Here is a 22,833-nt window from a genome sequence, read left to right on the forward strand (position 1 = left end):
TGTCGCTCCCTTTTGCAGCTGCTCGTGAAGATCGTCGTAGTCGCCGTTATCGTCTCCACCTTCTCAACTTTCACGTGGTTGGCGGGGTGACAGAATAAGAATGAAATTGCTGGGATTAAAACATCCCGAAATTGCCCAGTGTGTTATGCGGGACGCCGTATAGTGGAAGTCTCCGATTAAGCATTTTTTGCACACCGCCCCATCGGAATGTGGCCGCCGCGGCCGGGAATCGAACCGGCGACCTGGTGCTTGACAGCGCATACGTCGTACCACCACGGACTTGCACGATATACTTTCTTTTTTGTCACTACTGCGCTTTCTTCTTCCTCGCCGACGAAAATGTAAGTTACACGCGGGAGCAGTCGAAAGTGTTTTCGATGCCCGCTTCTTCTGTTCCTCGCTCGGCAACCTTATAGCGCCGCGACAATGCCGGACACTGCAGTGGTCTCTCTGCCTTCTCCCGTTGGAGGCGGCGAGGAGATCCGCAAATGAAAAACACCATAAGTGCTGCTACACACGTCGTATACACATCGCGAGCTATAGGCGCCATAACACCACGACGTAAACCGCCACAGAGGCAACGCGGTTATAAGGCGGCTTCTGTCCTCCACCGCGGCGGTAGGATTTCGATGGGGACGGATAGCAAAAAGTGACCCGTGCACTGAGATTTCGGCGTAAGTTATCAATTAAACCCAGGTAGCCGAAATTATTCCGGAGCCCTCCAAATACACAGCTTTTCTTGCGATCGAGCTGTAGTTATGGGACCAGCCCCCATTATATACCTGCATTCTCCTGTGAAAAAGTTCCTGCGTGTTCCCGTACGGCATGAAAGACTGTACGCCCGATGAGTACGAGAAAGGAACAAAGCGGGAGCTTCAGGATCAAAAACGTGTTCTTTGCGTTGAAAGGAGCAGCGCTTTTGTTGCGCTTGTTAACAGTTGAAAGTAGGAAATGTTGTGCCGTGTCATATTGTACGTTGAATTATACGAATAATCAGATCAGAACGACGTACACAGCAAACGTCAACTGCAGCCTACGCTTCTTGCTTTCGAAGGTATTTTTAACTTAAATCTATAATTCTGCGAAAATGCCATTTTAACGTCTACATCTTCCGCCTGTAGCCTTTGGTGTTCTGTAGTAAGCCCAAACAAAGTATTACTGTGTAAAAACGATCCTATAAACCCTATAGGGGATGATAATTCTTAACTTTTCCTGAATTTTTAATAATGTCGTGTGGCAAAAGAGGCGGACATCACTAGAACGAGAAACCTAAACACATATTCAACTAATAAACTTCTTAATTAATTACGTTACGACACGTATTGCAATTTATGAATTGTAGAAGAAATCCGAGTTGAATAACAAGAAATTTATCTTCAGTAGTTATCTTCGAAATTTAACTTCGCCGCGGACCTGAGGCCGAGACGCAGAACATAAATTTGTTTTGTTTTTCAACGTGGATTTCTTCAAATAAGTATCTGGGGGAAATTTATTCAAAGTGGATACGCGTCGCAAGCTCACCGGCTACAATTCGTAAACTGCAGTATGTGCCGTAAGGTAATTACTTCAAAAGATACTTAGTGTATTATTATTAATTAGTTGAATATGTGTTTAAATTTCTCGTGCAAGTAATGTCCGCCTCTCTGAATAATCCAGCTCAAGGACTAGAATTATGTCATCAGCAACAGGCTATTTTTAATAATAATATTTGGGGTTTTACGTGCCAAAACCACTTTCTGATTATGAGGCACGCCGTAGTGGAGGACTCCGGAAATTTTGACCACCTGGGGTTCTTTAACGTGCACCTAAATCTAAGCACACGGGTGTTTTCGCATTTCGCCCCCATCGAAATGCGGCCGCCGTGGCCGGGATTCGATCCCGCGACCTCGTGCTCAGCAGCCGAACACCATAGCCACTGAGCAACCACGGCGGTAACAGGCTATTTTTAAAATTCCACAAAGCTTAAAAATTATCGCCCTGTATACTTCATGCTGAAACGTACGTTTAGGAAAAGAAAAGTTTCGACGATTTTTTGAAGAAACCTCAAGGTCTCTGCGGTACTTCATTAAAGTTCGATGATACCGCTATTTCCGGCAGATAACTAACTTGACCCAGCTGCAAAATTTCACAAATGAACGGACGTGTAGCATTTTCTTGGAATGAGATATCAAGTTGTTCTAAGACGTATACGCCGAGTGTCCGTTCCTCCATGGTGCATATATATATATATATATACACGCACACACAACACAGGCAGGTACCCAAAGGAGGGGGGGCGGGGGGCCTGCTCCCCGCTCCGAAACTGAGACGCATGCCCCCCCCCCCCCCTTCCCCGCCCCACTCCACCGCTTCTCACACACATTCCTAAAGCGCCGCCAAATCAATGATGAAACTTGACAGCTATTGAGTGGTCAACATTTTCCTGCCTTTTTCATTCCTTTTGGATGGCGGTAGTTATATCGGCACCTCCTGGGGTGTGAAGGCCGGTTTCTCATCGATTCGGTGCCCGCGAGATTAACTCGAGATGCATTCAGTTGTCACCGTCTTTTCGACGGTCACGCGCATCGCTGTTGCTTTGTTAGTTCAACCTTGTTTGTTTAGACTGACCCAGGGACCAGGAAAGGGATTCGGTTCGTTGTCAGCTGGTCTGTATGTACGTGGAACGAGTTGCGGCCAGAGGAAACGCCAATTGCGTTTGACTTTTCCTTTTGCTTCATTATTTCCTTGAGTGACGGCTCGCCGCGACGCTGGCAGATCCTCGGAACCATATACCCGTGATATGGGTTAGATAAGGTGGAAAATAAAATAATGCGAGACAGCATCCATCATCAAACCTTGCAATAAGCCTTAAACTCTTAGGAAATATGACTGTCACCCCTTAACTCGTCTGGTTTTTCACTAACTGTAGAGCTCTTTTCGTGCAAAATTGCCAACTGGAAACAAGAGTCGCAAGGAGTTGAGAAATTTAGCGATCTACTAAGTGAGAGAGCCAAGGCAACCACCAAACAGGAAAGAAAAGCGAAAACTATCAAATTTAACTGTTGTTTATGAAAATATTTATGGATCAACATCTTTTTTATTTAAAAAGGAAGTAGAACAGAAAAAGGGAAGTGGAGAACAGTTCCGTGTATTCTGAATGACGCTTCTACAGTTATCATTCGAGCCGCCTAACGTAGCCACTTCTCTGCTGTGCTTATGTAGGTGTTTTTTCTAACCTTCCGCGGTGGGCGTAGTACGGCTAGAATCGCAGCGTCCTGCGCCCTACGCGGTTGTGCGGGACTGGCTGCCACGCATCGTTACGTAACTTCCCAAATAACAATACCAGTCGGTTGTGGCACTTGGTAAAGCATAAACGAGGGATCCAGAAGAACTGTGATTGTTCAGCAAATATATATTTCTGTATAATTCTTCCAGAGCTAATTCAAAAAACGCTACTATAGTCGGATACAGCTTAACCCTGCAGTGAAGCCCCGCCCACGCCCTCATAACCGCCAGCCACTGTTCCTCCGCGATTCTGCAAATATTTCGTACTTCAAACTTTTCCTGTTACCCAAATAAAGCGGTAACCACAAAAATAAAATTATTAGCGCTTAATTTTATATCTTTTCCCTCGCCTATTATAGTGAAATGGCCAAAGCATAATTCATTACTGGACTGAAATAACATGCTTGCTTTGCTGCAACTATTTATTGTCAAGTTTCACTTCAGTTCCCACTGAAGTTTCATCAGTACAACGGGTTCAGCAGTGAAATGAACGGCACCGCAGACTTTTGAAGAGTGAAATGCTGAGACTACATACACTTTGTCCATGTCTGTTGAACACCTCATTGCTTCCGCCGATGAAAAGACTCTTCAAGAACAGCAGACGCTCCGGAGGTAGCAAGTACGACGCCATTTTGAAAAGACCGCATGACGACGATTTTGTTTGCTTCTGTGATTGGCTGGCGAGGTAACACAACTGCGCGCGGTTTGTGTGCCTTGGTTGCCAACTGCTGTTTCTTTTTTTTGTATTCTACTGAAGTAATCTTTATTTTACACTTTGGTTTCTTTATTTGTTTTTGGCAGTGTTCCTCCTGCGCTTCTTTCCTGCGCAAGTCCATTTGGCGCAGTTCCTTGTTTGCCAAGTAAAGGAGAGGTGTATCGCACAGCAGTGCCTGTAAAATGCACCTTATTTCATTTCTCTTTTGAGGGTTTATGCCTTTTTATGGAGAATGGTGGACGTTATTCACATTTTTATTAGTAAAGGTAACCCCCCCCTAATTTGCATAGAAGTTACCTTGGGTTGCCCCCCCCCCCCAAAAAAAAAATATCCTGGGTACGTGCCTGATACAACATATTCAACATATCACACAACATATTCGATACGTTTTCTACGATTTAAGGGCCATGGCGGCCTTCCATGTGGTAGGTTCATTTTATTGGCACTACACAGTATTGGCACTACACAGTCCGATGTGTGACAGAAACACTGGAGCTCCCAGGTCTGCGAGGTCATTTTTCCTTGAAGCTGCAGCCCATGTGCATAGTGTATGCTGCGCAAGAGCAGCCGCCAGAGCGGATGTTTTTATGGGACGCTTGTGTTTGTCCGCCTGAATATTAGTGTCTGTTCGTGTAGAGCTTTGCAGGCCTTTACGTCCGATTTCCATGTACTTAAAAAAAAAAGGAAAAAGAACAATGTTGCGCGACAGCACAGCGTTTTGTACAATGCACAGAGTTGACTGCGCGTTCACTCCCAAATGCACATTGTGTTACTGACATGGACTCAAATCATGTGGCAATGACGAAGCCGAGGATGACAAGGTGGCCTAACGACGACAAAAATTACGTTGCGTGTCGTCGATGACGACAACGGTCGCCATCAGCGTAACGGAATGGACGGACGGGACAGAAGGATGGACAAGGCAAAACCAATGTTCAGCGTTGGTTGCTGTCGCAGTAAAAAAAGCCGGCTCGAACGAAACGTTCTCGCGGTTAAAACATTCACTGACAATTACGCGATGAGCAATGAGCGCTCTGCGCGAGCTATATTTAAAGCAGTGGTCAACGAGGCTATACCTCCATAAAGTTCAGTTGTACGAGTCTGGACTCCTGCTCTTTTGTCCGTCGCCACTAGCTTTAATTTGAACTTCCCGCCGCACCAGCTGCCGCACCCGGAAAGAACACAGCCGCCCCTTTGTCTTCGTTGTAGAGTTGAACGCACTGTTCACCGACGGAAGCGTGGCCTTAATTAACCAGTCTCGCAGAGGAGCTCATTTGTATCTGGCGTCGTCGAGAGGACAGAACTAAAGTGGACAGCGAGGGAGACTGGGGCGAGGGGGACCTCTCTTTGTCGCCATTGAAAACAGGCGCGCCGAAAGTCACGAGCGGCCGCGCACAAAGGCATCGAAGAGGCGTCAATGAGCCGCCGAGCGCTGCCGAAAGCAGGTCAAGCGTCGCCACCGCGTTTCCCCTCGGTCGCAGCGACTCGGTCGTGTGTGTGGACCGAAGAGAGCCGGCGCACATCCTTAATGCGCATATCTGCAGTGCAGCCAAACGCGCCGCTTCTCCTCCTCTGGCCACCAAACGGTGCGAAACTGCTGATAGAGCTAGGAGAGGTGGAAGGGGTATTGGCTCTTTATGGGGTGTGTGCTGCGCACCGTTCGTTTTTTGTTTTTTTTTTCCTTCGAGTTTGTCAGGTGGCGGCGCGTGACGCCTTCTCTCCAACCTCGAGTAGCACCGTGTGTCAATCTTGCGCTGACGGGAGACCGCGACCAGCAGACAGGCTTGGAGGCCGCGCGCGTGGAAGAGAAGCGCGACATGCAGTCGGCGAGGTGGAAAAGTTTTCTCACTGTAGGCTGTGCAGTCAGACAGACTTAACACTACCCTGGATGTTCACGAAAGCGTTTGTGATGAGAACACACAAATAATAGAAAAGGGGGTGAAGTGTTGTGTTTGTGTGTGTGTTGGGGGGGGGGGGAGTTAGAGGGGAGTACTTTCCGCGTGAGTCAGCATGCATCGGAGTGAAGAGGACTGCTGTTTTGTCCCCTACAGCAAACAGCGCCAGACAAGACAGCGAAAACGACCGGCTTTTTCCGGTCCGCCTCTGTAATTCATTCATATATTCCGCTCGATAACACGTATAAAGTTAAGTTGGCTTTGTCAAAAAAAGAAAAAAAAGCGTCCACTGCTCGTCTGACCGGAGTCGCTGCCAGACCGTGCGGTAGCGCTGCGGTGGCGCTCCGGTTAGCTCCGGTGGCACTTGACTTCCATGGCAGCAAAGCTGTGCAGGGAGAGTTCTGCTCTGCCCTCCAGTACTTTCACTAGGCACGGGAGACAGCCGCAGAACCACTACCCGCCTCGGAGTCAGCTTTGGAACCACGCACTTACGGCACATTTTGTTTCTTCGAGTTTGTGCACGGGTTTCTATTAAAGGACAAAAAATCGATCAGCATATCTATACCGGAAGAAGAAGCACTCGCCCACCTGCTTACGAAGCCCAGTGTTGCAAAACGCTGTGGCGTCAGGTTCCTTCACGAGTAAAAGCTCAGCCGCCCAAGAATACTTCATACAGAACACCGCCACGCGCGAGCCGCGCCCGGTGTGCTGAGCCGCCGGCTACAGTCGAGAACTTGCAAGCAACGAACAATACGTGGCACAAGCTCGAGAAGCGAAATTTCCCAACATTAACCGCAGCCTATACGGTATACAGGGTCTATTTGCGGTAATGGTTCCGTTTGCTACGGGCACCGGGCGCGTTTGCCGGTCGAGAGGAGCGCGCCTTGCGCGGAACTAACGAACGCACCCGGGTGCATATCTCCTCATCCGCGTAAGCGGATGCAGCGTTCATTGAGGACGACAACAACGACGTGGGTAACTAAGCAGGAAAAACGCACTAGGAAGAAAATGTATGGTGAACGGTTGGCGCAACAGGGCGACCCTGATGTCGACGTCCGACGCTCGCGCGCCTCCTGTGGGCACGGACTCGGCAAGCGGAGCTCCACAATGAAGCTCGAAGGATGCGGCTCTCTTTATTCGCATGCTCGCATGCATTGCCGTGGCGCGCTCGCACGCGCGGTTTGTTAGGCGCGCGCTTCCTGCCACTCGCTGTGCGCGCGAGATGCGCTGCCGCCGCTGCAAGCCGCGGCTGTGAATGTCGCAGCGGCGGCGACCGTCGGGCTCGAAAAAGGGAGGAGCGGAGCGTTTTTATTTCGTGTCCGAACGGGAGGAAGTCGGATGCTGGTTTCTCCGCGCCGCTGCCTCCGCCGGCCAAACACGCAACGCGCTCCGGAAGGAGCGGAGCATTGTGCGGGCATAGCTGCGCCTCTCTGCTCAGAGTGCGAAAAGTGTTCGGCGGATCATGGCGCCGCAATGGAGAACTAACAGCGCATGTGCGGCGGAGCTAAATGGCTCCCGCTGATGTGGCACGGAAAGTGACTACGAGATGGCGCGCGGGCGTTCGGACTATCGTCGCACATGCAGTGACTCAAAAATGAAAGGTCCGACTGACCATTCCTCTGCTCTTACCCTTCCCCTTGATTTGCTTTTCACTCGTCAAAGCCGTTATTTCCCGGGACCTTGTGGCAACTTCCCCTGACAACACTCCTTCGACGCAAGAAAGCCTGCTTCGAGCACCGCGCGACTGCAGCTGCACAATACTGCGGGCGATGTATATCTGGCCTGTGGGCAGGTCCCCTGTACTATACCCGCTATTTCAAAGCGATCTTCGCTCGTTTAACTGCCGGCCGATCGACGACGTAATAACCGAGTTGGCTGCCGCGGTTTCGTTGCCTGCTTGTTAGTGAGGGTTGCGGTCCCCGATGTGCCTCGATATGCTCGCCTTGGAGCGACGAAGTGGAACGAAGTTGGCGTCGGCAGCGGCAGGAGGACTGCCGAAAAGCTGCAGAGACGGTGTCTATAGGCGGAGGCGGGATCGAGCAGCGTTTATCACTGAGCGCGCGAAACAAAGTTCTGAGGTATTTTTGGCGGTCGGCGCATGCTACACCTCTCATCGGTAGCCCCGGCGAAGCATAGATTAGACGCGTAATATCGCGCTGTCAGCTATACGACGCAGGCGCTATCGGTGCAGTGCCGCCGCACGAAGCGAGTGTGGCCCGCTAAGGTCCCGTGTTGCGCTCCAGTTTTGGGCTGACAGGGCACTCTAACTTCTGTTGGGATTGAAGACAGTTTGTTACGCAAAGCAGGCTCGATCATTACGTCGCTAAAGCTAGAATTTTCTAGGCTGTTCATAGCAAATTTCACAGTAACTTCAATTATTATTATTATTATTATTATTATTATTATTATTATTATTATTATTATTATTATTATTATTATTATTATTATTATCAGCGTCGTCGTAGTCCCCATTGCTGATGTTGTGATCACTGGTTGGGTTACAGCGAGTGTCTTTTCTTTTCCTTCTTTTCTTTTTTTTTTTCTGTAGGTTTCTTGCATCCTGGAGCGGTTGTAATGGTCGGAGACGCCGTGATCGAACGAGGCGGAGCATTGATTTCTGCCACCTGGTGCCATTTGGCGCGCACCGAAATGTGATCGTGCAAAATGCCTTGCTCTATTCCGCTTGCGCAGAAATACGACCAGAGCAACCGGCATATACACCCGTAATCCCTCAAGCTGGCGCAGAGCACTGGACCACCATATCCGCTGAGATCTCGCGCAGCGGGTAAGCTAAAGTGAAGCTATATACTGCAGTTGATCCCTCCGTACTTTTTCGATGTCCGCTTATTTCGAGGTAGCTCGAAAACTTTGATCCTCCGTACCTTTTTCCAGGTATCTATCTCGGAGGCCACATCAGGCACTGCTATAGCGGGCGAAGACCACCACGTTGTGTGCATCGCCAAGAAGTTCTCGAGAAGTTGTCTGACATGTACTAGCTGATCTTCCTGAGCATCACGATCCCTTTCGCATTAAAGTGGAAAGGTGGGCGAGTTGGTATGCGTTCATAATGGTAACAGCGTGAACAAAACGACGGACGGGGTGAGCGAACACAAGAATTAAGAGCGCTGTTCTTTCACCCCGTCCTTCGTTTTGTTCGCACTGCTACCATTATGAACTCTTACCTGGTGCAGTGAATTTGCCGACCCACGTAGGTTTTAAGTATCCCTCACCAAATTAGGCTGCCGCATCGCCATCTTAAATTTCTACCTACGCAGGTCCGGCCTGATGTACCCCTCACTGTTTTTCTATTTCTATAGTGAGGACATCACTTCTTTTTTATCATTCACCGCCGCCACATCACTGCGGAAATAGAAAGAGAAGAACCTTCCAAATTAAATTTCGCGAACCTGATCTGAGACTGACACTTCCCAGTATCCTTTCATTCGACTCACCGGTACGGCCACACGGATGTTTGCACCGCCGTCCAGGACTTTATTATTGAGTCCAAGCGATTAGCACGTTAAACTTGCTTTCTTTTGAGTTATTATTATTATTGTTATTATTTTAAAGCAAAGCTTTCTCTTTCGAGTATTTCCCACCAAACACACACATTCGTTTTGTTTTTCGTTTGGCATATATATATATATATATATGCAATAACTGCAGGTAAACACACAGTTTGTTGTTTACATGCAGTTATTGCGCGGAGAGGAAAAGCAGGAAGAATATTCATAAGAGAAACTACATTTACAAATGAATAATGACATGTCGCCGCAGAGGTCCATAGGGAGGTCTCCCCGGTCGCATGTGTGGCGTAGCGGGGATGATTGATTAATCACGTGCTCGTCAGAGGTGTTGAAGTATTAAGCACGCATCGCCGTTTCATACATCTCAATACATGCACCTTGGTTCACAAAGGTTCCTTCACCACCCGCTAAACACTTTGCATTAGCCTGCAAGCCATCGCTGCATCGCCAAGACATACCATGAGGCCAAGTAGAAATAAAAATACGAAAAATTGCAAGCATCATTTGTCTCTTTGCAAGAAAGCTTCGCTTAACACAGATTGTAAAAAGTGGTTTAGTATGCCGTGTTTTTTTTTTTTTCTTTAAAGGGACACTAAAGGTTACCAGAAACTCAAGTTAAAGTGGTAGAGCAATGTTCTAGAACGTCTAAGGCGTCAATATAATCGCGAACAGAGCTTTAGTAACCGAGAAATTGAGGTAAATGCATGACACGATTTGAGACCCCCCAGCGACATTCCGGTACTAGCCCGATGACGAAAGGACTCCTCATAATTTGTGTTACTAATACTCAACTACTCGTATTAAAAATATCATTTCATTCGATTGTAAGACGGAAAAAAATGTTACTTGTCCACGTCTATTCGATTCTAAGAAAAAATAACATTTTGACGTTACCCTTCAGTAATATGGGTGTTCGAAAGGTTTCGTTTTCGCTCGACTCTGCGCGCTCGACTCTGCGCCGCGCACGCTTTGGAGTTTCAGTAGTTTCGTTATCGCGTCGTGCTGTGAGGGTTCTGCTCGCTCGCGAAACTTTCATTTGGAACAAGCAGCGAGAATGCCACGTCCATGTGATGTCGTGGGAAGCCCTCGTTGCTTTCCCGCTCCGGAGAGCCGGTGTCGAGGCCGCCGTCGTAGTACGCAACGACGCCGGCAGTGCGAGCCCTCAGCAGCAGGTCGCGCTCGTCGGTGCTCAAATCGCTGAAGTTGAGCCCACCATCGCGAGCCAATCTGTCGGTGTCAGGGTCCATTGCGACGAGCGTCGAAGTTAGCGTCATAGAATGAAGTACCAGCTTATGGGCGTCTTGCGCTGGAGTTTGAGGTATAGTAGCGGCGCCTGGTGGCGGTGCGGGAAACGACATCTGGGTCGTGCCAGCTTGGGTCGTATTGAGCCCTGGCTGTGGCGAAGCACGTTTCTAGGCCGAGTTTTGCGTCGATTCGCACATTTTTATGCCCTGTTGCGAGTGCGAAAAGGCTCGTCGCTTCTCATAGACCACAACGACCACGCTGCGATCTCGCCGCAGCCTATAGTTTAACGAAAACGCACTCTCCGTGTGCCGTGGGACGTAATATGGGACGTAATTCGTTTCTCCTTCCGCTAGCCACCATACTCCCGCTTTCGCTCTGCTGTCGGCTCTGTCTTGGCTCTGTTTCTGGCCGCGCGTTCGCGTTTTGCGCAGAAAAGCCGTAGCGCCGTCTGCGGACGCCGTTCTACTCACCGATGGCGCAATGTCACTATGAGACCATGATGTCAGTACTCCTCGATCGGAGGGCGGGCGATTTGAACTGCGCTAGAGGTACGCGGACGCTTCAGAACGCATTTTCTCTTAAAATAAGTCTCTCCTTGGCACGAAACAAACGTTTCGAGGTTTCTGTGATGGTATTTCAACAGTCTACGTTGACTTAATAGTAACCTTTAGTGTCCCTCTAACTAATACGGCACGTCGGCACACTATACACAAGAGGAGACTGATTCAGTTCCGCGCCTGGATGGACACTCGGCGTGTGAGCTGCAGAGCGCCGCGACAAAACTGCTAAACTGATTTCGCGACCCCCGACCGATCGAGCATCGCGGAAACCCAGACACAACTGTCGCCGCCTCACGCTACCATCTCGCGGAGCTTCACGTGCTCACTTGCTGCCTGCGCGTGGGTCGACACTCATCTGATCGCCAAACATTGCGGGGTGGCACAGGTGTGCAAGCGTTCAAGTATGCGCGAGTGCCTCTCGAATGAGCGTCCCCGCCCACGCGGCGCGTCTCGCACCGTTTCGACTGTTGGGTTTCTGTTTTACGCGAAAGGAAAACGAAAGGCGACTCGAGTACAGCACACGGGTGGTCGGCGCAGGCGCCTATGTGCGCGTGCCGGTATACCCTTATGTTCGTGGCGGCAAAAGTTGTGGGCGGCGACGGCAGGATGGAGTCAGCAGCGTCTCCGGCGTGGGCGTGCCACCGACGAGGACGGCGCGCACGTTGGCAGCCGCCCGTCCCGAGCTCTCTGTCACCGCGCGATTTCCAGGAAAAGAGCGGCGCAGACGCTTGCTATCCTTAGAGCTCACGGTAACACATCCCCGCCCGGTCCCCGGCCCGCAATTGATCGCGACGAGCGAGCTTTAATTGTATTAGCGAGGCTTTCCGATCGCTGCGAATCCGGAGCGTAAACAGAGATGGCGCCGTGCATTTTAATGTGTTCCTACCCGGAAGATTTCGTTAACTTATCTCGAAAATATTTTATTCGGGCTATAGCTAATCAGTGACTGCTAATGGTAACGAAACAGCGCAAAAACACGAGGCTTTGAGGCCGCGCAGCGGCCCTTAAACACACAAGGTATATAGGCCCATATAGCACTGTGTTTGTCTCATAGGGTACCTATATATACCGTATTACACGAATTCGTCTTGTTTTAAGGCGTTTCGTAAGCGTTAACAGTTCAGTCTGAATTTTAATTACGGCGAAGTATATATAACCTCAGGCACCGTTTTTGTTTCTGTCGTATGATGTGCCGGTATCGTATGTCCCTTCTTATCTTGTTTTGTGATGTTTCCTCAACTATAAAAGCTCAACATGAATTCTATAGTCACGGCACGTGGCAAACATCACAAATATAAGGGATGAGCAGACGATGTATTATTATCGCTATGTACATTAGAGTCCATGTCTTTTTACGTATTATAACAAACACAAAAATACAGAGAGAGGAAGGGAGGAAGGAAGGAAAACAAGAAGTGAAACGCAGTGCTGTTAACCTGATTAAGTGTCCGGTTGGATACTCTGCACAGGGGGATGGACAAAGGGGCAGAAAAGGTACGAAAACAAGAGAACGTTAAAAATTAAAGAAAAAAAAAGACAGCGACCAATACAGCGTACGGGATTGGCTCTATCTATAGAAGCTCGTCATCACGGTAATATAAGGTAACAGCGCTTCCACTAGTATAGAGTGGTTCTACGTAGTTACCTTTCTTCCATTCGTCGCATGGCATTCGGACAAACTGCGCATGCGCTACTTCGCCTGCGACGTCGCCGCTAGAGAATATGCTCCGCGCGATCCACGCGTCCCTGGGTTCACGCTTTCTTTCTGAGCAATGAGCGAGGCAACTCGTAGAACTGCTTCATCTGCCGCTGCTGCTAAACTAGCTGCCCGAGCAGGCGCGCAGCGCCGCTGCCGAGAGGACCCTGCCGTTAAGAATCAAATTATTTGCCACAATATGCCGTGAATTCAAAACACCTAAACAGTTGCGCTCAAAATTCGCGTTAGGGAATATCGTAATCATAGGTCTCTTTTTTTTTATGGTTAGACATATGAAACAAAAGTGGTTTCGGACAGCATCAGAAGAATCAATGCAAACATTAAATATATACCACGCTATCGCGTGCGAAATTTTGCATCCCACATCTCGGAGGCACGTATCACACACAATAGGATTAAGACAAGAGGCTTCACGAACCTGTGCAAACTATAGCTTTCTATCGCAAGTAAAAACAGTCTCTTTGCGTTGCTCACCATGTCCTTGTGTCGCCGCCTTGGTTGTTTTCTCGAGGCTCGTAGCCATTTCCCCCTTGCCAGTTCCCGGTTCACCAGCTACACGAAAAAAAAAAATAAAGGAAAAGTTAGATATACTGTACCTGCCAATCCCATCGAACTGTTTGAAGAAATAGAATAACCCTGAAATCAGCACGCTCTGAAATGTTATTCAGAGCAGAATGATTATGTAATGATCGACCTGTGTTGACATTTTAAGAAACGTATGACGTTATTGGTACAGCTTTGCGCGAATGCACTAACGGTGCCCTTTCGGAGGGTCTTAGAAGTAGCGCCCGTGTTGGTCAAATAAATTATTGTTGTGGAGCTTGTTTAGCATGTTACAGCAACAACAATTTAAAGGGCAAGTCAGTATAGTCAGGCGTCTTTCGATAATTTTGCATAGGGGCATAGCGAGCAACAGAGAAGCGGTTAATTTGGAAAGTACATAAGCTGATACGCAATATAAGAATCTCTGTTTACTCTGTCAGACGTTAATCGGTCATCAAGCATCAACGGTCTGGATAAGCCTGAAAACATCGTGATTACTACTTATACCTTTAACATATTACGCGAAAGACACTTGAATGAACACTTGATTTATGCAAGATTTTGAAGCAGGCTAGGAGACGAATTACAATTAAGACAGCGAAGAGGAGCATTGAAACAATGACGAGAAGAACCGACTCGCTATATTAGGCTTAAGTAACGGACTGTATTTCTAAACAAAATAATTAATTACGCCTTTCTGCTGACCGCGAATGATCTGCTTCAAGTGCAGACCCTTGATCTGCTGCCAGAGGTTGAACATTTCGTTGCTTTAGTAAAATATTCTTACGCGAGTTCATTGATCAACACGAAGCAGCGATGCGAGCAACACCAAACTGACATCAATAGGCTTAGTTCATACCTGGTGGGACGCCCTGTGCACCATACTTTAACGTTTTGCATTCACAGTAGCACCGCAGATCACCATGCACCGCAACACGCATCACGAAAACAATGGTCAGCTCAGCTGCGAACTACGCGCCGATGGTGCGGACCAATTGCCGTCACCCCCGCATGGGTATACAGCTCAGACCAGTCTATGAAGGCCACGACATCATCACCGCCACAGAGCACCACTGTGAGTGCAGAACGTGACCTGAATAATTTAAGCCACTAGAGCGTTCACAGTCAGACAGGCAGCACCCGTTTCATGGCCTCGTGCGCCTGTCGATGCCTTCGCGTAGCAGGCGCCGCCAGAGGAAGACAAATCATGCAGCGATGTAAAGCAGTGATTAAATGCAAGAAGGAAGCTTCATCTACTGGTTTCAGCGAAGCAAGAGCACAGTGCGATACGAAACAGATGACCGCGCAATTATAAACAAGCACGGACGAAGAGGCCACAGAATACTGGGAAGGTTTGCATTCGACTGCAAAGATAATTTCTCATTCACGGCTGTAACTCCACGCGTATATATTGTTGGATCTGGAGGATAAACCCAATTGCTGTCCCCCGGATATTGGACCTTGCCGTTGGTTGCGGGAGTTGGCCGAGGTTGAGGAGGACTTTGAGATGAAAACTGGAGGTTTACTTACATTATTTACAAAGAAATTAACAAAGAAAGAGTACAAAGAAATTAACAGTCATAAAGTCATTACGGGCCGGCAGCAACTCGGACGCTGCGGCCCGTGGCAAGAAGCTCGAAAGAGATGAATGAAGGAATGCTCTCTTGCTGCTCCCGGTCTCTAGCTTTTAAGCCTTTCGGTGTCTCGAAGTCACGTCACGTTCGGCCAATCGGCGAGCCCGCTCAGGTGGCGTCATTTTTGGCCAATCGGCGAGTCCGCTCAGGTGGCGTCATTTTCGGCCAATGGTAGGCGCCCGTGCGATTGCGTCACACCCAGCGCAGAGGGTCGCTCCTTGGGCCCCAATTGTCCGAGGGCTTACTTCTCCCTGCGGTATTGCCTTCCTGGCTTGCAACTGTCTTCACAAAGGCGGACGGGGCGATTGCTGCCAGGGCTTCACGGCGCATTACAGCCGTCTTGCCTTGGGACCCACGTTACCTGGAACAGTGCCAGGCTCCCGCTACACTTTCCGGAAGAATCAAGCAGTGAATAGCTCCAGATGCGGCGCACGAGGTGGGGGCCGCCAACTTGTTTGCACGTGCCGCGCCTCGGGAACGTGGTGGATGTGCTTCTGCGCTCCTTAATTAGCTGTGACGCGATTCGATGTGGTCTGGTGAGCTCGAAGGAGACTCAGGAAAAGGTCCCGTATCTAACAATATCTGATGATCATCTCAGAAGGCAACATTGTGTTCCGAGGTCTCCATTCTCGCTATGTGCCAGACGCCTCAGCCTGACTGGGTTCATTCTCACAGGTCCTAGAACGCCTCTTTGTACAGGGAAACGCAGGCAGCGGGCTAATTATTCTGCGTGGTGCTCGGCGCCCCTGGACAATTGCCCAGACAGTTCAGTTTCAAGCTACTTCAAGCTACTACTTATAGGTAGTATATTCTTATAAAAAACAAGTAATTTTAACTTTCAGCTTTCAACAATGCAGCCGTCGCCTTCGATGGCAGAGCACATGCCGTGGGCCGCTATTTTGTAGCGATGATTTGATGTGAATTTACCGAAACATTAATTTCAATATATCATATTTTCGTTCCTCGTGCTCGCTTTCATCATTCCTTGGCACGAATGAGCAATCAGGAAGAAATTTCATATGTGAATAGCACATCCTAATTCATCTGGCAGCCCTGTCGAGCATACATACATACATACATACATACATACATACATACATACATACATACATACATACATACATACATACATACATACATACATACATACATACATACATACATTTATCACAGTTGTACAAAGCAATGACCAGCCTGCATAAGCATAATTACTTGTGTGCGAGGCTGCGCACTACAAAGCGTCGTACAGGCACAATAGTTAAGCCTTAAAACACCTCAGTCTTTTCACATATGTCAATAACAGAAACGAAAAAGAAAATCAACACATTTTCACCGAATGGCTTCCGAAGAGCCGAGAAACATCCACCACTGCTGTCACTCCGTGAGCTGCAACCAATTTTGTGTTGCAAACATGTGCGTCAAAAAGCAAAGTAGAAGCGCACTGTCCAAACCCCTCGAATACAGCAGCTGCGAGCAATTTGCTGTAATGATCGGTGAAACACCGCTGGCAGTTGCTGCAAGCAACTCCGAATACGTAACTCACTCAAGTTGCCTCTCAATGCTGTGGATTAATCTTTACGTGAATGCTCACATGCCAGTTTCGTGCGGTTTCTTGGCTACCTCACTGGGGAAACAGTTGTCGCAAGACTTCTGGAATCACCAGTTCCTGTAATCTCTTGTAACCCTCTTGCGCAAGCCATGAAGCGCGCACTAAGAAACATACCCAGTGCCGCTCACTCATGGTGCGGCCGATGCCGCTGTTGGGCGTAACACTATAGGTAAGGAGATTATCGGCTCAAGGGCCTAAACCCGGGTGCGCCCTTCATCTTGTGTGCCACCAGTTCCGCCAATAAGACCTTTTGTCGTATCGATCGATAGTGTTTGCTCCGCGGGGAGTCCGCTGCTCTCAAGATTCCGTCCCACGTTCTCAACCGATGCGCTGAAGGGCCGAGAGGTGGAAGCGGAGGGCCAGCAGCGGTGTACTACAGAGAACTCGATTGAAAATGCGAGTGGTGGATACGCGACCTACGAACGAAATGCAGCAGTCGAATACCGCGGCTGGCTCCGGCCGTCTGGCAAATCTATATCATCCACATTCTGCAAAGACCCGTAACCGGCATACACAGCTGACGTTCGCACCTCCGAGGCGAAAGCCCGTGAGAGTTGAAAAACAAGAAGAGGTCGTCGCTTTCGCCCGCCTCCCGAATGCGGAAAGACCGCGAGGCACCCTCTGAAGAGGAAGGCGCGTTCGACGGTAACGGAATAAGATGGGAGGTGGTACGGAGTAAGCTGTGTACCGTATGCCCCGAGCGCGACCCATCGGTCAGAGCTTTCGCCAACCGAGCTCTGGTCGGCGGTTAGGGAAGTGCGTCCCGTTCGTTCGCTCTCGCTGCAGCGCACGCAATCTTGCGGCTGACTTGCGGAAGACGTACGTTGCTTCACGCCTAGCTCCTCCGCGTGCCTCTCATCTCAGGGCACTTCGGTTCGCGCTGGCCCCGTTTTCGCATTTCATTGTGTGCTGGCGATGTTGTTGCCGAGGCATAAACAAGCGCGGGCATTGATCTTCCTCTCCTGCAGGTCTGCGAGGTTGTGCCACATTCCGGAGTGTTAGTACACAACTGAGGAGTACACGACCCTTAGAGCCACCTCGTTTAAAAATTACGACAGGTAATATATATGAGGAAACATTATATCTCGTATATAGAGCTGACGTTTTGTTGATAGGCTTTGCCCCCATCAAGGCTGAGGTCAGCTTGTTGCGTCAACATAAGGCCAAGCTTGCGACAGACGTTTCGTAACTGAAATGTGACATTTTTTTATAGTTCGTGCAGCAAAAATGTATCCCGCTGAGACAAAAGATTTTGATCGGACGCTCGCCACGGCGCATGACGAACTGACGACACATGTTTAAATTTGAAGACAAATATGTTGGTTTTGCCTTCGATTCAAGACAAGATGAAATAGTGAGCCAGCGTCTCCTCTGACGGAGTAAACAGTGGAAGAGTCCGCCAAATGATTAGTCTCTCCGTTCTGAAGCTCTGCTGGTATCCACATGCAGTGAGACGGCTGCAAGAGCCTGGTTTGTGCCACTGTAACGGTGTCGTGGTCACGGTGACGAACGCCTGGCCATGAGCAAAAGGAAAAAGGAAAATGTTGGATACGCGATTTGACACCACTGCAAGCAATGCGCGGATGCACACTCGGAAGTATAGTAAAAGGTGGCTGCTTAACCCATCGGCCTCGCAAAATAGAGACTTTGTGGCAGCACACTGCGGTTGTGGGTTGACAACTCCGACATAGGATCAGCCTCTCAGAGCCAACCGCAGACCCGCACCGACAGGCAAGCTGGGCTATCGGCGACCACGAACTGCACAGAAACTGTGTTCCCAAAAGCATTCACATAGAGCGAAGCCCGCCTGAAGTGATGGAATTCGTTGACATTAAAAGGTAACAAGCGGGCACCACTCGCAGGGCCGAAGCATCCTGGAACCCATAGGATGATACCGTGTCCATTAAAGATAGCCTGGTAGAGAACTTCTGTTTTCTCGGATTCTAAACGCTCATGAGTCCTCCGACGCAGGGCTTACTGCACGCTCTGAAGAGCTGTCTTGGAGTCAAAAAACAGGACCAACTTCCGATGTTGTGATTGCAGGGTATAACATGGAGAAGCACGCAGGGCTGCAAGTTCTGTTGCCCTGTAGGAATTGTCGCGTGAGACACCTGAATTTCTCCCCAAACAGAACAATTAAGCAATGGGCGTGCTTTAACATTTGTTTGTGATCCGGCATCTTAATGTGCCTTTGTGCCAGGAGTGCAAGCAACCAAAAAAGATAATAAGAAACTGTACAATTTATGTGTGATTGCTGTCGCTATACCACCCAGTTTTTGTTGGCCTGGGCATTGATGTTGTGGACAGTGTCAGATGACTGATCTTGAACGAAATTTATAAAGGATCTGAGCCGCTATACGATTTACACATCTCCTGCTGGTTTACTCACTCCAGCCGATATTAATACCCTTTGTTACTGTTCAACTGCAGCACGCACGGAAGCCAAAGGAAAAAGGCGGAGTTAACAAACAAGTGCTGCCTGTATCATTCATCTTATATGCGCGCTGCAGTTCAACAATAAATTAATTCCAACTAGCCCAACTTTAAGTTTTATTGCAACCCTTTGACATTGCTGTACTTTTACTTTTTTTGTTGTTTCTTTATTAGGAGGACTTGCCAGAAGACACAATGGAAAAAAAAAGTTAAATGTGCGCCTTGACATCGTGGAGGAACTGCAACTATGTACGAGAACTTAAACTGTTTTCTGTCACCAATCGGGCTTCAGTCTGGCCTTTCAAAACATCTTTAGCCTGATAGCACGCATGGACAAGGCCAAAGCAAGTGTCTAGCTTCTGCGGTAGCTACAGAGAGCCGAGCACTTGGGAAACGTTCCGTCCCCACGACCAGTTCACGGATGGTGTGAGGGCCATCCGAGCCCGAATCCTCGGAAAAGACACGTTCTCCCCGCGTTCGCATAAGGTTACGGGGACGGCATCAGACACACGGGAGGATTAAGGCGAGTGCGTCCCGTATGAGGTTAGCTCGTAGAGCTTAGTGGAGAGCGCGAGCATCGGACGGAAGGGAAACGGGTGCCTCGGATGAAGGACGCGATCGAGCCAATTGGTCCCGCCATGTAGCTGAAGCGACTTCTGTCGTGCTCATGTTGCCAGTGTACGAAAATACTGAGGTGTATGATGTTGAGCCTGTGAATTTGGCGGCAGGCATTCAACGTCTTAGTGACTAGTTTCAGGTCACTGCCACTAAACTAGTCATTGTACATTTTTCACTACTGTGATAATAACTAAAGTGTGGATTTGCAGGCACCCTGCATCGCTTGCAATTCAAGTAGTAGCGGATGAGGCACTTCGGCCTCGTAGACGCCAATATATCAATTTTCCGGCTGGGGTGGGCTCGAAATACGACTCGTCCTTCCCTCTAAAGAGCCGTGGCATCTGTGTACACGATACGGTGACCCTCAGAGACGGTAGTCTTATTGTAGTTCGTGAACTGGAGCACCAATATGGGCTTGTTGGTATTGCATCACAGAGAACTCGACGTAGCGCTAAACGACGCAGGGACAGAAGAACAATCTTCTGAATTAGGGGAAGAATAACAAGGGCGACAGACACACGCAGCAGCCCACACGAAGCGTGTGTGACTCCCTTGTTCTTCTGTTCCTGTGTCGTTTAGCGCTGCAACTAGTTCTCGTTAGTTCTTCAACCTTGCTTGTTCGCGCTGTGAAACCAGATTTGTTATGATGTTAAGCTCAGCGTTCTCGTGCAGTACTGGGGCCGAATTCACGAAACTTTTTGTGCATAAGTGCATTTTGCCATTGGCAGGCCGCCTTCGCTATAATGACATGTCCAGCATCATGTACGATTGGCTGGAATGTGCTGTTATGAACAATCCGAGCGAAAAGCTTTTTTTTTTTAATACGGGCGGTGTGAGACGAGGAAGTGCAGTGATTACTCTCATGGCGTTTCGGCTGACCACTTCCAGACTGGCCCATGGCTGTGCGGCTGTGAGTCTGCGGAAAGATGCCTTATACGTAAAGCGCGGCCGAAGGACTAAATGTACAAGCCTGCGATACATCTCAGTCGGTGCAACCATGCGTAGCCGAGTGCGCAGTCGTGGATGTAGACGACGTCCTGCGTACCTTTAGAAGCCGAAAAGTGTCTTCGTTTGACGGTCAACGGTCAAACGGTGACTGACGGTCAAACGCTGACGGTGACGGTCAAACCCAAGCACCCGCATGCAGTGCTTTAGTAGCCGGTGTGACCGTCGTTACACTCTTGAGTGCGAAAGCAGCCCGAAAGAAAAGTCTCCTGCCGGATGAATTGCTAAAATCTAACAGCAAGACTTTTAGACTGAGATTTATATTATGGCAGTGTGCGCGTATACATGAAAGACGTCTATAGGGCATCGTGTATAGGTATCGGCTCAGGTTCCCATGGATGGACTACAGCGTGACATCATTTGGGCAGATGAGAAATCGGATGCGTTGTATGTCCTGCAGTATTCATACCGACGGTCAGAAAGTGATGTTGAATAGCAGTGGTTCAAGGACAGAGCCTTGACGCACTGCGTGATTCAATGTGCACGATCGCAATCGTACCGATCTTTTTGTCAACTCATACTGAATACACCAATGAAGACGTGACCTGGTGAACAGTTTTCGCCACTTGTAGAAGCATTACAAGACTCTCTGTGTGTCTGGGAAGACTCACACGTTCGATGTTGTCGTGTGCCTTGCCGATGTCCGTAGCACCCACAGTCTGCCCGAGATGGCTCTGAGGCAATACTTGCGAAACCTTGTCTGCTAAGACGGACAGACCGTGCTCCGTGCCCGAGCATGGCAGGAATCCGACCTGAGCCGGTTGGTATTTCTTGCAATATTAGAGCCACCCTGAGAGGAGAGTGGCCAGCGTTTGCTCAAGCAGTTTGCTGAAGGTTGTCGTGAGCGAAATTGGCCAGAGCACCTCAAAAACCTGTAGGACTTCCTCTACTTTGGAGATGGGTACCACAACCGAGTGCCTCCTCTCAGCAAAAAGGCGGCCTTCGGCCCATAGGGTTCGGTTATAGTTTGTAGCAAGGCGGTAACTGCGTTCCCTCCAGATCCGTAAGGAACGTTGCCGTAAACCAGGGGCCGTGTGTCCTCCTCGTTCCTTATATCACCGTGATATGTTTAGCCTGCGTGAAGGTATCAATGAGGACCGGAGAGTGCGCTTGATTTGAGCGCTTGATTTGTCGCTTTTATGGTTGAAACTACCAAACTTTCGTTTTTGTCCCTTTCGTATCCCCTCGATTATCTCGATATGAAGTAGCAATTCTTGCATATGTCAAATCTGACAACTTCAATGTTCATTAAGGTGCTCCCCTCTCGCTCTCGTGACTTAGCGCGGAGGTGTTTTCCTTCGTCGGTCTTGCGTTCCGAGGTGCTTATTAGACTGTTGAGCGGGTTATACGACGAGTAGAGATCGAAACGGTGGGTCACCGGAGACGAAAACTGATCGGGATGCGGAATTATAAATGCGTGGCATCATGCGCACGGCATCGTCCGTTGCTGCTACACACGCATTAAGCGGCGCCAGGCATGCACTATACGCAGGGGCACATGTATTAGCACCCGTGTTTATTTCGGTATGTGACAAGGGCGCAAGAGGCTTGGATTGCGATGCAGATAACCCGGTTCGCCGCCTGTGAGCTGGAAACTGGGCCGAAGTTAGAAAACAATGTGTCCGGAAAGAAAAAAAAGATATACACTAGTATATAGACGACATACGGTTGACACCTCTTGCACTTTCAGTCGCACAATTCCCTTACTTATAACGTCGTTCGCAGGCGTATAGCAGCTTCCGGTGCAGAGCCGAGCACAACTCTGAACAAAGCACAAATAACCATGCTTATCGAAACAAAGCTTATTGCTAGCTGACTGGAACCTGATAATTGTGTTGTGCGCGCCGATTCAAAGTCAGCACTCGGACTTTCGTGAAACACTCAGGCAGTAAAGCACACACAGCTAAGTCATCCTCAATGTCGTGGAGCTTGCTCGCTCAGCACGAACGTGCAGTTATGAGATCGGTGGGCTTTGGGTAGCCAACCGGAACTACCTCTGGTTAACCGCCTCGTCTTTCTATGCATCCTTTCTGCATCTCCCGGTGCACTTTTCCGCGATTCCACGGCG

The 22,833-nt window shown here is 49.0% G+C and overlaps 1 protein-coding gene across 2 annotated transcripts in view; it reads right to left on the reverse strand.

Annotated features, from left to right (window-relative positions):
• The window catches only part of LOC142583106 (uncharacterized), a 295,623-nt gene that overhangs the window by 122,328 nt on the left and 150,462 nt on the right, over nucleotides 1-22,833 (reverse strand). For both annotated transcript variants that reach the window (XM_075693431.1, XM_075693440.1), the window contains exon 2: nucleotides 13,398-13,475. In XM_075693431.1, coding sequence (XP_075549546.1) covers nucleotides 13,398-13,475 — 78 coding nt within the window. The remainder of the gene's footprint in view (nucleotides 1-13,397; nucleotides 13,476-22,833) is intronic.

This window comes from Dermacentor variabilis, chromosome 1 (genome assembly GCF_050947875.1).
Source record: "Dermacentor variabilis isolate Ectoservices chromosome 1, ASM5094787v1, whole genome shotgun sequence".
NCBI classification, from domain to species: Eukaryota; Metazoa; Arthropoda; class Arachnida; order Ixodida; family Ixodidae; genus Dermacentor; species Dermacentor variabilis.